Genomic DNA, 17,013 nt, shown 5'->3' on the forward strand with positions numbered 1-17,013 from the left:
TTGCAGGTAGCTTTACAAGGTAGCATCAAAATTTCTGGTCGAAAATGAAATTGCTCTTCAGGAACAGTTGGGCTAGTCACCTGCTGAAATGGTGCTGAGCAGGACACTGACCCCACCAGCTCCAGAGCATGACCTTTGACCTCTAACCTCCTGTGGAGCAGCAAAGAAAGTAGAACATTAAATGAACAATAAAGGTAGCAGAAGTAGTGATAGTGGTAATGGAAGTAGTAGTAAAGGCCTGTTTATGGATTCATTCTGAGATTCTGACAGTCCATCTGCGTCACCAACCGCTTCCTCCAATACGAACCAGGCTAACAGCCGGTGGCGCGTCACAGTCTCCGGTCCACCTATTCACATGGTGGAACCATGCAGGCTGGAGTAGCGTCAAGCTGCACACAAATGAAACACACTAAGACCGGAAGAGGGAAGTTTTGTTTGTCAAAATAAACGCATCAACATTTTGTTCTTTTTACAGCAGGAGCTTCAGGCCTGCTCAGGTCTATGGAATGAAATGTATGAACACGGTGTGATAGTTGTGACAGTGTGAGGTTTCTGATAAGGTAAAGACCATCTGTAACCACCTGCAATGAAATATTCTTTGTGTACGTTTTCACTCTTTTAATTGTTCAATAATGATTTCATTAAAATAACTCCTCATTAAAATATGTTAACTTGGTTCACCTGTTGTGGCTTTAAAAAAATCATCATTTCTCAAAACATACCAGTGTTTTAGACTTCTGGATGTGGTTTTCCTTCCAGCCAGCTAGTGGTTTCAGTTCCTTAATTCAACTTAATTCACTTAGTCAATGCATCACATTAATTCAACTGTGAGTGTGAACTTATCAGAACTGTTCACACTGAATTATTCACAACCAAAATAACTGTGATGGTGATTAATAAATGCAAACTGATGCTTAGGAGATAAAAACCCAATGAAAAATCTAAATATGCTTTGGGACATTGACAGCAGTAATATAAAGCATGAGTGATTTCTTTTCAATGCATGTTTTTTTGCATTTTGTGTGCGTGTGCGTGTGTGTATGTGTGTGTGTGTGTGTGTGTGTGTGTGTGTGTGTGTGTGTGTGTGTGTGTGTGCGTGTGTGTGCACGCGCAAATGAGTCGTTTTTTGGTCTATGAGCATGATGTCCAACATGACATCCATTGACAAAAGTCTTGTTCAAATGACCAAAGCTCTTTTTATTTATTTTATTTTCCATTCATAGGCTACACACATGTCACACTGAGGTTGGTTTTGAAATGACTAAAGGCCTCAAAACAAGCAAATTTCAGGTAAAGTTCTTTGTTCTCAGTTGACCGCTTGTCCAAATTCAAGTTTTTATATACGTCATTTTTTGTCAGCAAGATCAACATAAACAGACATCATACATAAACAACATAACATTTCAGACAGTAAACAATTTCAGACAGAAGATAAAGTTTCATGCTCAGTAAATGCATGAGTATACTGAGTATGATAAGAGTCTCTATTTCAGAGGGAAATGCACACTAAAGACATAGAAAAGGTTTGAAAGGTTAATATATTTACTTGTATTAGTTCTTCTATTTGCACAAAATACACTGTTAAAACATGAAGGTATTTACCCAGGTTAATTGTGCCCTGAGATAACCTGCTAATTGCGACATTTTCATTGTCTCATGTTTTTGTCCCATTTCCTATTTTGCACAATTATTCTTTCTTATATAATTTCCATTTTATATTCTATATTTGGCACATCCATCTGATACGGTGACGGACTTACACTCCCTGTCAGATCAATAAAGTTTTCATTGCTTCCTGGTCGTACGGGTTTTATTTTGAAAGTAATAACCGGGAAACGTCGTCTCCACTCACAGTATCTTGACAGTAAAGTGGGGCTGGTTGTTGCACCCACCCTGCTCCTCCACGTTCCGTCATCAGCGTGTCCCGCAGATCACAGAGCGGTCCTAAAAGCGGCTCCACAGCCAACCTGCGGACAGTGAGCGTGTAGGCGCGCAGACACATGGACACGAGGACTGAGCCGCGGACCGTCAGCGCATTCCTGTGAAAGTGGCAACTGATGCTCGGAACTAACATCAAACACACAGGTCCGATCAGATTATCACTAATCCCCTCGTTGAAGAAACACAGGAGTTGCCAGTGCGCTTTTTTGGCACACTCGGTAACGTGAGGACAGATGATGTTTCCTTCTTGTTTTTGATCACTTTGCATTGCTTTCACCCGTTACTATCTTGCTCACTGCCAAAAAAACAGGACAGGATTATAATTCCCTCCTGGATTTTAAAGTCATCATCTACACCGCTCTGCAACACCAAACATCTCCTTACGCCTTTTTTGGAAATTGCGCACGGAGATGGCGCAAAGGGTACGTCTGATTTGACATATTATTTTTGATTTTTTATTATTTAAATGATTTGCTCATGGTTATCCATTTTCACCACTGAGCATTTTACATCCTTAAACAAGATTTAAGTAATTCAATTACACATGCATGAAAAACAGGATGTGAACTTAGCAAAAAATAAACTAATTTAGCAACTGATTGTAAACTAAAATAATATATCAACTCCAAAGTCTGTTCGCGAGATTTAATTCGCACACCGCGTCTAAGGCCTATGTATACCCTTACTCTAGCATCTAAGCCAATATTAACTGATGTTTTCCTCTGATTAATTCTTTCTGATTAAAAATAATTAATTTTCTTCTTCTGTGCCTCATGTAATATGCTCAACTCTTTAATGTCATCTTCAACTTTCACCCCAGTACGACGAGCTGGCTCATTATGGAGGCGCAATGGACGGAGTCGGAGTCCCCACCTCCATGTACGGAGACCCGCACGCCCCCCGGCCTCTGCCCCAAGTCCACCACCTGAACCACGGGCCGCCCCCGCATCCAACGCAGCACTATGGAGCCCATGCGCCGCACAACATCATGCCCAGCAGCATGGGCAGCGCGGTCAACGACGCACTGAAGAGAGACAAGGACCAGATTTATGGGTGTGGAATAGTAATAATAATAATGTTACATTTTTAAAGTTATGAGGTAATATAAACAATTATAAATACATTAAATATCTTCTTATTGTCATTTATTAAGCACCAACAGCTTTGATTTCAGCTGTTAAGTAGAAAGTCAGATTGACATGGAATATAAATTTGGAATGATTTTTTTTTTTTTTTTTTCATTTTAGAATTAATAATATAACCCGCTAATGAGTGGGAATAATTCTAGTAAATTCCAAAGCAGTTCAACTTTTATCAGATTTTTTGTTAATAGAAACAAGACTTTTCCCCTCACTGCCATCAAGAAATGATTCAAATCTCTGAACAGGTTGTTTTGCTTTGGAAACAGATGAAATAATCTCTCTCCAGCGGCACATTAGTTCACTTGCATTAAGGAGGAATAAATAAATATGTGTAGCAGCTTACAAAGCGACATTAACATTGGCCTCATGTTAAATATTATCTGCCGCTGCATTGATATAAGCAATAGTTCATGTACAGGCCCTAAGAATGGCTGGAGAATAAAAATGGGCCTGTCATCGCCTGTGTTGCAGCCACCCGTTATTCCCTCTGCTGGCTCTGGTGTTCGAGAAGTGCGAGCTGGCGACCTGCACGCCCAGAGAGCCCGGAGTGGCGGGAGGAGACGTCTGCTCCTCCGACTCCTTCAATGAAGACATAGCAGTTTTTGCAAAACAGGTAGGAGGCAGATTATATACAGCTAAAATATAATAAAAAATAAAATCTACAGTTGACTAATTATTATTATATTATAATGATTATAATGAGGTGTAAAGTATGACGATCAACTCTCCTTATTGGAGTCGAAAAGCAATATCATTTTTGAAACAACGCGCCATGAAACCAACTGCCGCTTTTCATTTTTCTTCTCACTTCAGATCCGCGCAGAGAAACCTTTATTTTCTTCTAACCCGGAGCTGGATAACTTGGTGAGCATTTTGTTGTGTTTGTCTGCTGTTCTCTGTGGGGGAGTGTTGCTCTCTGTGTGCAGCGGGACGTCATAGACTGCCTGCAGCAACATCACACCTTCAGGACACATTCATTTTTGTAACGAAGGAAAAGTATATATATTTGTTTTATGTTGGTAATTAGAAAAAAACACACAGCTCATTATTGTTGTGCCGTGGGCGTCTACATCCTGTTCATTTATTCTGTATTGTTGTAGTGATTTAATATATATTTGTTTTTTAGATGATTCAAGCGATTCAAGTCTTACGATTCCATCTGCTGGAATTAGAAAAGGTAAAGATTATGTTCCGTCACTGATGGCTGATTCCTTTTTGCCCCCTTTAATGCCAGAATAATTCATTTTTTTTTAAATAAAACTCGAAAAATCGAAATTAAAAACAGGATTTTTTTGTAGGTTCATGAGCTCTGTGATAACTTCTGCCACCGGTACATCAGCTGCCTGAAAGGGAAAATGCCCATCGACCTGGTCATAGAGGAGCGAGACGTCTGCAAGTCGGACTTCGACGACCTGTCAGGATCCTCCACCAACCTCGCAGATCATGTGAGTAGAAACAGAGAGCTTCTCTTCTCACGAACCTTGCAACGACAGCGGTGGCTGCAATATAAGAAATAACAATTTTCTTTGATCACCAGATGTCTCTCTTAAGATTAACTCTTATTATTCCCGTTATAAAAAGGCTGACATGCAGCTCTTCTTTGTCCACACAAGTGGCTATGCTGCTGACCAGTCTGGGTTCGGGGAGAAGGAAAAACACAAAACAATATTCTGTTTTTCTGACTCTCTAATCTTTGAATTTTTTTAAAAACAAAATTCTGGAGAGTTTTTCCTCTAAAAACAATTCAATCTGAGAAGGAAAAAGATGGTGGAATTTCTCACACTTTACTAACATGTTCAAAGTGTGACTCAAAATATTTTCTGCACTGACTTTGTATTTGTGAATCTGTCAGGATATTACAGTTGAATACATTTAGCCTTTTTAAAATAAGGCCTTTTCACTGATTTAAAAATCTCAGAAATCTCATGAAACATGATGAAAAGTTGTTTTGGCAGCGCTGATGATGCTGAGGACTGCTGTTGTTTGCTGTGTGATGGCTGCTGGGGGCACTATGCAGAGTCTCAGAGAAAGATTTCAGTAAGACTTCACCCTCCTGTTGTCCTCCCGGGTCAAAACTGACCCGGGAGGACAACAGGAGGGTGAAAGAGAAACTGCTTTGTTAAGAATATGAACAGTTGAGAATTTTAAGAAGAACGACTGAAATATGTGTTTATAATGATCTGTATTGAGTTGAACAGGAAAGTAGACAGAGGTGATGATGATGATGATGATGATCCTCCTCCATGGCATAAAGTGCAGCTGAGCTGCTAGTGTTGTGTTTACTGTTGAGCTTCACTCCACTCAGCCTGGTGTTTCTCAGCCAATAGGATTATTATAGCTGGAGTGGAGGGGGGTCTTTGTCAGTGCCACCCCCTGCTGTGTGCTTTACACACGCCTCTTCCTAGTTTTGGCACCTGTGCTCATTTACAAAGAAGCAAATTCAGATGTGAAAAGTTACATGTAGCAGCAGCGGTGTTAGATTGTACATTTAATGACATATATACTTATATTTGTTCAGCTTGACATCAGGGATAAACCTTGACTCAAACTGTCTTTCAGTGCTGTTTTGCAAAGGCAGGAAAATTGTCAAATTTCAATATTAGCACAAAATATTAACTGCAGCTTCAGTGCAAAATCCCAGCACGTATCTCATGAACGTACCTTCTCTTTGTTCTTGAGAGCACAATTGTAAATATGCTTCTCTCTGCATCACGCAACAAAAGACAGTTTGCGTGTGTGAGTGTGTGTGTGTTTGTGTGTGTGTGAGGCCACCAGTTGATGTGACAGGACACTCTCCTGCTGTAATGCCTTCCTCCTAACGGCTGCTGCATAATGGATGTGCTGCTCTCCTCTGGGTACAAAGACATGCACAGCTGTGTAACAAACATGAATGTTAACCACTGAGTGTACCATGATCTGTTTATCATTCACCAGGGCTAAAAGCATGTCTGCATGTGTACTGGTATGTTTGTGTGTTTCATCTGTCGGACGCTGCTGTGTGTTCGCCACTGGGCCTCCACCGAGACTTTGCAGGCTGATAGTTTGGACTGAAGCTGCTGATCTTTTGTTCCCCACACAAAAATCACAATTTGAATATTTAGTCTATTGAGTCCTAAAATGAGGTTTTCTCCGAGAGTGACATTCAGTTCTGCACTAGATCAAGAAAAAACTGCACTGATTCAATACTCATTTATAATTTTTGAATATTTTGAATTATTTTAGAATACTTTCTACAATTAAGTCAAAGACTAAATTACTTGTTGGTAAATGTCATTTTGATGATTCCGGTGATGCAAATAACAAAAAAGCATCTAAAGCAGCATCGTGTGAGATGAAATATTTTTATTACAGCCCACACTAGTGTCATTTTTCACTTGTACCTCCATAACACAGAGTGAGGGAGGTTTCATGCACACTGCTTCATTAAAGTCACACTCTCAATATCAGAATCAGGCAACACTGTCCACTGCCATTCATCACCACACTAAACCGTCTAAATGTGAAAACGTTTTCTAAAGATCTATGTCCACACTAAAACCCCTGAACGGGAACATTTCATCTTTATCTTTTTTAGTTGGAGAGCATCTCTCAAATGTTACATCCATCCATTGTGATTTACACGCCAAACAAAAGCCAACAAAAACCATCAAAACTGTAACAAAACAACCACAGCATTATTGCTAACAACAGTACACAACTGTGAGTGTCATCACACACCTACTGTACTGTATTTTTATTTCTTTTTTGCCAGGATTTTTAATAATTCAACAGTATTTTGTCCAGCAATTGTTATGCTATTAAGTATATTAAAATATGCATATGTAAAATATACAGTATGTTTTGCATAGTCCCTGGAGCAGCCCTGAGATTGCACTCGTCTCTCTGGATCACATCTCCTGTTTAAATGCAGTAGATGTAAATATATTTCCAGAGTATTCACACTAGCCTGGTATGTGTCTTTCCCGATAACAGAAACATTTGGTCCCTATGTATGTTCACTAATTCAAAATCTTGTGGTGAGTCATGTGTCCGTAGGAAATTGACAGGTTAATAATGGTGTAATAATGCCCAGTTTGACCTGACTGTGCTGAGCAAACATCCCTTCATTCACAATGTTTGCCATAATGGAGAGAAACATAAAGCTTGTTTACATTTTGGTAGCTGTCTTTACCTTGTGTTTGGTGCCACAGGTCATTAGGTGTAGGAATTTAATCATTTGGGTGACAGTATGAGGAAAAGAACTACTGTATAAGGTAAACGTGAATGTTTGGTTGAGTTCTCTTCATGTGTGTATGAATCAAATACACATGACATCCTGCCTGTACAGTGCCCTCTGCTCCTTTTAATTGGGTTTTAACATATGGGGTGTTAGGAAATAAGACCTTCATTAGCTTGATAAACGTGGAAACACATGGCTCCTCTTTGAGTAGCTGTGTGTACTGAGGAGTTGTAATTATTGTGTGGCTGGATAAGAAAAGAGGGGCCGTCGGTGAGAGGCCTCATTCACACTGCGCCATTGTCCCCGTGCTTCTTGTTGTCATCTGCCGAGCTCTTCATCTGATCACCATCCGGCAAACAGCTGACGCAGAGAGGCTGAAGAGGGAGATCTGCTGTTTGGCTTGGGCTTATGGCTGTCTGAGTGGCCTGACCAGCAGGCCCATAAATACAGGGTTTCTCCTGACACTGGTCACAGAAAGAGCCAGGACACCAGAGGGTCCACATGCTGCAGGGTTACCAAACTGTCTTCTAAACTCTTACTCTTATTCTCTCCACAACACATTTTCAAATCCTCCTCGGACAGAATGGTAATGTTGATCTTTTGTCACATTTTTGACAACTTGTTTACTGCCTTGCTATGCTAATCACACTCCGCAGCTGTCTTTGTGTCTTTGGGAAATTGCATAATGGACCTCATACAGGACCTACTGGACCTTCCTAAGCTATTTTTTCCCTTCTCCTCTCTTCTTCTCTGTTTCCTTATCTCCTGTCCCCTGGTGTGTGGACCTCTCCCTGACCTCTCAGAACCCAGCGTCCTGGAGAGACTTGGATGACGCCCACTCCACGCCTTCTGTGGGCACCCCGGGACCGTCCAGTGGGGGACACGTCTCCCAGAGTGGAGACAACACCAGTGAACTCGGTAAGAGAGCCCGCAGGCATCCTCCATATCAAAGCTGTGACTTTCCTGTGACCTCTCTCTGAGGCATGGGAGCTTCTGCCCGGTGACTCAGGGGGATTATTTCTTGAAAGTTCATGCACTCGGTTCATCTGATCACTTTATCTTAATTGCAGTGATTAAAAACATATAATCTAAGTTTAGTGAGGACTGCTTTTGCAGGTATGTACCCCTCACACTGCGTGTCTATCCACTGAGCCACTGAAAACAAATGTCTTCCTGTTTGAATAACATTTGCTAAAAGTGACAGTGGTCAGAAATATTTAAGCCTTTAAAAAAATGAAAAGCTATATATTTGTTATCCATTTTTTGAGATGTATGTCTTCAGTATGAACCAATGGGCTTGGAGCTGAGTGCCACAGGTAGAGCAAAGAAGTCAGAAAGTAACTGAGAACAAGGCTAAAGTTACCATTGAGGCAGTGACATCTGTTTTTTTCTGGGAGTTTTAGCAACCAGGGAGTGTTCTAAATTCTAAAAAAATTACACACGGTGCGTATTGAACTTGGTCATTCCTTTTTTATAGATTCATTATCTTTAAATTTGACTACTTTTAAAGCTAATAAAATAAATGAATAGATAAAGAATATAAAATATGAAAAATCTAGAAATTAACACATTTTTAGAGAAAATGTTTTTGGTGTCTGGTCAAAGAGGGGCGCACTGAGGGAGCTTAGAGTTATGCATGTTTATGGGCTTGAAGGAGAGACGACCTAATGCATTATTAGATTTGGCTTTTTATGGTATTTGTTGACAATAAGAAAAACACAAATTCATTTAAATTAACGCATTATAAAGTAAAACACCTATAGAGCAAATAATGTTGATTTTTCCATCTATTTTTGGCTCCAAATGAATGAATAGCCCTCACTTTTACAGACAGTGTGGGATCTCAATTACAGCTCAGTTAGCAGTGATGAAGAGATCTTGTGAGTTTACTCTGCTCTACTCTGTTTCTCTCTGATGCCGTCATGGCCCTTCTTCTGTCGCCCTGGTGTTCCTGCACTTTATGTGATTTCTGATGTGCTAATTGAAGGCTATAAGGGTTTTATGGCTTGTTTTTGTTTTTCTCCCATTTGGCCACAGTAAAAATAGAATGGACTTTAAAGCAACTTTCCACCCTCTGCCCATCAGGCATCAATGAGCGGAGCATTGATGAGAACAATAGGAGGATGCTTTGCAAGACAAGAGAAACTCAGAGGATTAAGAGACAATCAGTAACAGATCAAGACTCTTCCTTTGATTTTACACCCAGTGCTTTTGAAAATTATCTTAGCTACCTGCAGCAACTTGAGAGTGTGACATGTATGTTATGGTAACTCATAATTTAGCCATTGAGTATCTATAAGTTGTTTGTTGAGGTGAGCTGAGAAAGGCCATGGTGTGAATAGCTTCTTTCCTTTAGGCTTTTTTTAAAAAACAGTGGGGGAAAACCCAAGGTCCATGGCCTTTTGACCTGGCAGAGAATGCATAGAGGATGGGGGTGCAGAAAACCCCCCGTGGGGATGTAAGGACAGAGCACTTTATGTATGAGGAACAAAGGAAAAGAAGAGGCCAGAATGATCAGAGCTGTGGTTGCTGCAGCAGGATTGGCTGCATGCTACCTGCTGCTTCTCCCTGGCTCTTTCTGCCTTGTTTCTAGCCTATTCTTATGCCGGGGTAGAGTCAAACACACAACCTGAAAGGATAGGAAGAACAGTTAGAGGCGTTTCATGCTAATCTCATTTGGAGCAGGTAGATGGCCTGCATAATAACAGCTATCATCACATCTATAATGAGTGCAGAACTTGAAAAGGGCTGTTACATTTTTCATGAGGTACACTGATTTGAGCAAAAAGACAATATCCAGCAGATTATGTTCATATCTAACTGGTCTGCATTAATGGTTACAGACTATCTCCAAATTTCCTCCCTCTTCATTGTTGACATTTTATATGGTCAGTTTCAAACTGAGAAGAAAATCTAGCAGGAACCAAATGTTGGGAGATTTAGTTCCTCTGTCTGTATTCTGCTAATTTCCTTAGAAAAAAACATCTAGGACAAAACAACTGCTACCTGGATTATGTCTCTCTGGCAACATTTTTTTCCAATACAGGAAATGCTGATGATGTTTGTATGCTGCACAGTCATAGGAAAGTGGTCGGCATGGATGGTTGGGCCTACAAAGCTCTGGACTTTGACATTGAAGACCAGGGTTGATCACCCGTGTCTCACATGCTGTGAAGTTTAGGCAACTTCAACACTTGAACTTAGGGAAAGATTGTAGTTTAGGTTGAATATTGAAAAGGTAAATGTTTTCCATCTCATGCAACAAGTCAGTGATGACTTTTTCTCCAGGAATTACATATTGGAAGAAACTGCAGCACATCATCCAGTACAAAGTTCAGAGACAGTGCATGAAGTAGTGTGTCTTAAAGTAGAAATTAAAGTATGGGTGTGTAGCACATCCAACTTTCATGCTGAAGACCAGATATTGTGTCTCAAACCAGACCCAGATCAGTACACATTTTGGGACACCCCCCCAAAAAAAAAAAAAAATTAAAGTAACTGCAGAAGCCAAATAGTTGGTTGGTTTATTTACAACCTGTCTAATTGTCTGACTGTTTGTGTTTCTTGACCCATCACACTTGATATTGCCATGTTCACAGTACATTATAACTGATAGAAATGATGGCCACAGTTACAAAGATTTACCTTGTTGAACAAAATGAGTCTATATCTTAAGCCTTTGCTTGCTACAAATCTCATATATTTATTATATTCATTTATTTATAGGAATGTATCCCAAACCCAATGGAAGAATTCCATTTGAAATCTTCTGGGAGTAACCTCCAGGTTAGTCTATGGAGATTGTCATTTGAGTTCCTAAATCAAACTAAGGTTTTTTTAAATAACAAATGACAAAGAGAACCATGAGGTTCTGGAATATTCCTGTGATATCAGAATGATTATCAGAGTTTGAAATTTACTGTCAGTCCCACAAAAGGCAAGCATCCTCACTGTAGAGAGATGTCATTAGTCATGCCTGCATGGTCCGATGAAACCTTTTAAAATCCACTGTCATTTGGGAACACTTAAGTGGTGGCGATGTGGCTTCCAGCCCTGGCTAACCACAGGTAGATGATCCCATCCATTGTGTGGCTGGCGGTTTGTCTCATGGCTGCCTGCTTCTCTGTAAGCTCCCAGGCTTTGCTTGTTGCCTTGTAAGCTGTGTGATATGCAGAGAGGTCTCTCTTTGATACCTCAACCCCTAGGGTGACTGCTGTTGACCACAGCTAAAGGGGCTGAGCTATCCCAGGAATGTTTGGAAGGGGTCTGGGGGAGGACATGGGGGAGGCTTGAAATGTCCATCACAAAGACCGAAATAAAACAAAAGGCAGTGGGAGTGACTCGAAAAGATCCTGCGCACTCGTGTTGAGAAATGGAATGTGAGGAACAGGATGTGTTGCATCTTTTTGTCACATCCAGAGCCTGGAGTCAGGAGGAAGGAATGCAGCGAGGTGGAGGTGCTGACATGCCAATGACATCACAGCTTCACTGACACTGCAGGCTAATGTCCCTGTTGCATCTGTCATGCTGTGCATCTCAGAAATGTTTTACAACGAGAGGAAAAAAGACAGTGAGGGTGGATGGGGGAGGGCAAAGAGAGATAATGGTGGATGTAGACGGAGAGGAAAGAACACATCATTGTGCCTGCTCTCACAACAAATTTGTATATTTTTTATATGAAAAGGAATATCCAAATTTTATATTATACACACCAATAATTGGACAGATTTTATTTCTAAAGGGTCAGTTCAGGCAAATTTAAAGAAAATATTTACATTTACTTCAGTCACTTTAGTTGTATCTATCCATGGAGATCATTTTTTAGTTATCTGTTGCTGAGATTTCTGCCTCCACCCCAGTACTCTAAAAGTGAATTGAATTTATGTTTGGTGCTCATAGCATTGAAAAATGACGTTTAACCTCACTGTAAACTATTTTCCTTGGAAGTACTGTACTTGCAACTAAAGAAGTACTCATATTTCTTGCACCGGTCTTTTCATCATGTCAATTACGTAATCGCAGCAGGCATGCTGACCCGGCATTTTCCTCTCAAAATGTGAAACATCATGGTCCATTTGTCAGTTTTCTGTAGTTCCTTGTTACTGATTGGCTCCTGGTTTGTGTAACAAATAGTTGTAATCAGCTGGTGATCACACACAACAGTATTCTTTTGTCCAGGGAGCACAGTATTGACATTGCTTTATCTGCTTCTCAATGGGTAATAATTTGGAAAGTATGTCAAACATCAAGATGTATGCTGGCTACACCATGGTAAAAGAATCAATTCCACACCATGTTGCTGTTGTATGTTTAGTCTACATTTCAAAATATAGACACTATAGTTAACTCAATGTTTGCAGACAGTGCACACTCAGAGAAGATGGTGTTCCGATATTGAAAATATGTTTGGTAACACTTTAAGTCCCACTATTTAGCATTTATAAGAAGCATACACTGTAAACATCTAATCAGTCATTTGTAACACATTATGATGTAGTTATAAGCAGATGTAAGTCTTTATTAATGCATATGTCAACAACTATAACTCAGCTCTTATAAACAGATAATGACTGACAAAATGGCAAAACACAGTCGTAATAACACAAAATAATTATTGACAAATACTATGAATTAAAAAACACATAAAGATGTCCTTATATAAGCTTACAACTACATTATGTAAGGGATAAATCATTTAATGCACCCCTACAAAGTGATTTTCCTGCTTATACCATGGTCATTTGACAACAATATAAAATAAAAGCATTCGCAAATTTTTGATGAAAGTTTTACACTCGAAATCGAAAAGTTATGAAGCAAGAGCTTACTGTTGTCATGACAACTTGCCACACTGTACTTGCTGCCAGCCTGAACCGAGGCATGAAAATTCACATGAGGTGTCATTAAGCATAACTGCAGAGTATGTCTCCAAATCAGTGTTCTTTTGTTTTTGATAAAGTCTCTGTTTTTTGTATTAATCTCATCCTTCTCTTCCTCTAGCATTTTAGGCTCTTCAGGTTCCTCCTGCCGTTTTTCACTTGGTTTCCTTCTTTTCTTCTCCATCTCTTTTTCCTCTGCTGCGTCCCATTCTTCAAAACTTCATAATGAGTAAGCTTTGACAGCTGTACTCTTTAATGTTGCAATGGTCACAGGTTGGGTGGCAGATGAATTTAGAACAGTGATTAAACGTGAGTAGAACTACGTGTGCAATACACGTTTTAATGAACACCTGCTGGCCAATCAGAAAAGAGTATTAACCCAGACGTGGTAGTATGTTATAAACCAGTTATTAAATGTCTGTATACTGCTTATGAATGCAGTGTTACCATATGTTTTTTCATTATAATTTGTGTGAACTGATCCTTTAGAGCAGAGGCAAAAAAGATGTATGACCTAAAAATACATAATTTATAATAAACAGTACACAAATTGGGGCTACATCACAGAAAATAGTCACATCCTCTCTCAATGAGAGCTGAGATTTTATTTACCGATATTTATATTCTTTAGTTACCGTGCTGCTTGCTCACACTTAGAGTCATGCATCACCCACAATGTGATGGATGACCTAATAGTGAAATGCAAACTGGCCCTCCATCCAGAGAAAGCATTGTCTTCTTCATACCAGAGACCGTGTAGTGCAACTTATCAATGGATTTCTGTAGCGCAGTAAGAGTTTTTCAAGCATTAACTCACTGCCACTGGAGCTTCAAGCATGCAAAATTGCCTGGCTTTAAACAGTTGCATCTCCCCATCAACAGCTTCTAATCATTATGTTCACCTCCTAACACTGAGGATTCCCTGGGTCTTGGAAAGCTTCCAGACTGCTCCATTTAGAGCTGTGTATCATGTCTAATAAGGGGAGGAGCCGCGAGGTGTCACCGATGATGGATCAGGGTCCCGCTGAGCTCATTAGACAGGCCGCGTTGGCTTTGCATCACTGATGCTGCTGGGGGTGTGGCAATCAGTTCTGCTAGCCGCTCCACACTTTGTCTTATGGACACGTCATCCACCGACTGCTGTGCCCAGCATAACAGTCTCTGAGCTACAGAGAGAGCTCTGTACAGACAGAGAAAATAAAACTACATTTAAAAAAGAAACATGAAATGTCAGGAATATCTGACATGATATTGTCAAGGAGACAGTGTGAGCCATTTGTTATTTTACACTAAAATAAGCAATCGCATGACGAAAACCTTGCACTGGTAGGGTGATTTTGCAGTGAGTAATCTGCTAATCTTAAAACATCTTAAAACAAATGAAAAATGTCTACCAGTGAAATAAGATCATGTGAACCATTTTCCAATACAAATCAATTTATTGTAGTCAGTCTCTTGAGACAAGACCAAATGTGGTGGATCATTCACAAATGATAATTGACTCGATAATTCTTGAAACTGTTTCTGTTTTGCATTGGACACACCTTAAATGATCTCCCTGCACTGCAAGGTGTTTTCACATTTCACAAGAAAATAAGAGCTTTTTAGGAGTCAATGATATACAACTACTACTTGCTGAGATTTTTTTAAATTTTTGCATGAATATATTCAGGTAGATGCAAAAAATTTCACGTGCATACAAATCACAAATGCATGTTGACAAACTGCATGCATTGTACTGTAAATAGAAAATTAATTTCTCTTATTCTATCCCACTCAACAGACTTATCCCTATCTCTAAAACCATACGATTTACCCCACCAAATCCTCCTAATATCTTCAGGTTAATATACACATGCACACACAAATACACCCGCATAGATAGACACAGTAATAGATCATTTGCAGTGTCTGCATTAAAAAACCCAAAAGTAATGTTTTTGCAAGTAATAAATAAATAACCACAGAAAGTAACAGAAAAGAATACAACAATAATGCCCAACAAAAACACTGTCTGAACCCAGTCATCAACAAACTTTGACAAATGTTGCAAAGTAAGATGATTCCTGCGGTGTGCACAGTGCTTCTAAATGTTTGCAAAATAATAAAAATGAACAAGAAAACAAGCTATAACAGCTGAGTTGGAATGACCTAAATAGTATAAAGAGGTATAAATATATAACAACACAGGCTGAGCAGAGTCAGATGTGTAAGAGCAGCAGAGGTAGAAGGCGGTAGAAAGGCAAGGAAGACATATCTTATATCTTAGGGTGCTGTATTTTGTGTGTGTGTTTTTCTTCTTAGCCCCAGGGCAATACTCCAGCCATCCCTGCGGTAATGCCCACCCTTCCATCTACCCCCTCCCCTCCACCCCCCTACCCCCCTCTGGTGTCACGCGTGCAGACAGTGACAGGGAAGGTGGGGCAGGGAGGGGGCGAGAAGAGAGAAAAGAGGGGGCAGGGTGAGGGGGGGGGGGGGGGGGGGGGGGGGGGGGGCTGGCATGGTAGACTTGCATGGATGTACGACTTTGAGACTGCACCGTCACACACTGGTTAGATTGGCTGAGTTGCTGGGGAACAGTCAGAAGCGATTAGTGTAGCAGAGGATCTGCCCTGCGGCTTTCCCCGCTCTGGAGCAGAAGAAAGAGGGTTGAGGAGAGGAGAGGAGGTGGACCAGGGTGGGGTGTTGAGGGTGAGCGGGGTGGTTGTGGAGGGGAGAACAGTGTGCCTTCCTTAGATATAATTAGGCCGAGTGAGTCTTCTTTCTTTTCTTTCTTTCTCTTTCTTTCTTTCTTTCTTTCTTTCTTTCACTTTGTATAAAGTTTTTTGTTAAAAAAAAAAATAGTACAGTACCACTCAAATATTTATAATAATATATTAGCCCACTGTCTGTTATTGAGGCCACTATTTTATTTATGTAATTATGTTGGATGGACTTTCCCTTTTTAGAGAATACTATAGCCTGTTAATCAGACTCATTTCACTTCATTCATTCAGCTTGATATTGTGTTCATGTTGCTAATTTCCTGTTGAGGGTTGGTGATGGGTTATTTTGTTTTGTTTTGTTTTGCCTTCACTCATGAGTAGCAATTGATGGGAGGTTTCTATCTCTTGATATAGTTTCTATCTCTATAAGTTATCATGCCTGTCACCATTTTTATATCCATTTTGCTGTCACTATTTCTCATGGATGAAACTTTTGCTTGTTAGCTATGTAGACAGATGACATAATCCCACTTTAAAGGATTTGATTGGTCGATTAGTGCAACAGTAGACATATTTAGAGATACAGGCAGTAATTCTAAGGACTGGAACCAGGTTAAATCATTGCATGAAATCTAGCATGTTGTAGTCATGGCTATTCAATGTTCAGTATTTGAAGATGGCAGTCCTCGAAAGTTGGGCCACCGGCTCTTCTTATTTTAAGGTTCCTAAATAAAACAGCTGATGAAACTCTGTGCTGGTTAATTATCCCTGTATAAACAACATTGAAACCAATATAATTATTAAAATTTGATGTCCAAGCTTCCAAATATGCCAAATAGGTCAGGCTGAATTTTAGGGAAATGTTTATAAAATGATGCACATCCAGAATATTTCCATTTCATGGAATGGTGCAGCCATAAAAACATGTTGCCTTGGGTTTGAATATTTCACTCAGTGGAAACATAGCTTCAATGAAGAGCTGAAGTGAGATGACACAGAATATAATGTATATAATATTGTAAAACAGTGAGGGATAAGATGACTTTTACATTCTTGCAACTTAAAGGGAGAAACTTCACATTAAGGGGTTAATTGACCCAGCCAGTTAAAAAATTAAGTTTCACAAA

The 17,013-nt window shown here is 39.9% G+C and overlaps 1 protein-coding gene across 1 annotated transcript in view; it reads left to right on the forward strand.

The window, feature by feature from the left end:
* Positions 1 to 1,852: 1,852 nt before the first annotated feature.
* Positions 1,853 to 17,013, forward strand: part of meis2b (Meis homeobox 2b) — a 29,829-nt gene continuing 14,668 nt past the window's right edge. Inside the window, exons 1-7 of the mRNA XM_042390663.1 lie at positions 1,853 to 2,363; positions 2,762 to 2,994; positions 3,555 to 3,696; positions 3,897 to 3,947; positions 4,210 to 4,260; positions 4,382 to 4,528; positions 8,106 to 8,220. Coding sequence (XP_042246597.1) covers positions 2,352 to 2,363; positions 2,762 to 2,994; positions 3,555 to 3,696; positions 3,897 to 3,947; positions 4,210 to 4,260; positions 4,382 to 4,528; positions 8,106 to 8,220 — 751 coding nt within the window. The 5' untranslated portion in view covers positions 1,853 to 2,351. The remainder of the gene's footprint in view (positions 2,364 to 2,761; positions 2,995 to 3,554; positions 3,697 to 3,896; positions 3,948 to 4,209; positions 4,261 to 4,381; positions 4,529 to 8,105; positions 8,221 to 17,013) is intronic.

This window comes from Thunnus maccoyii, chromosome 17, assembly GCF_910596095.1.
Source record: "Thunnus maccoyii chromosome 17, fThuMac1.1, whole genome shotgun sequence".
In the NCBI taxonomy this organism is placed as follows: Eukaryota; Metazoa; Chordata; class Actinopteri; order Scombriformes; family Scombridae; genus Thunnus; species Thunnus maccoyii.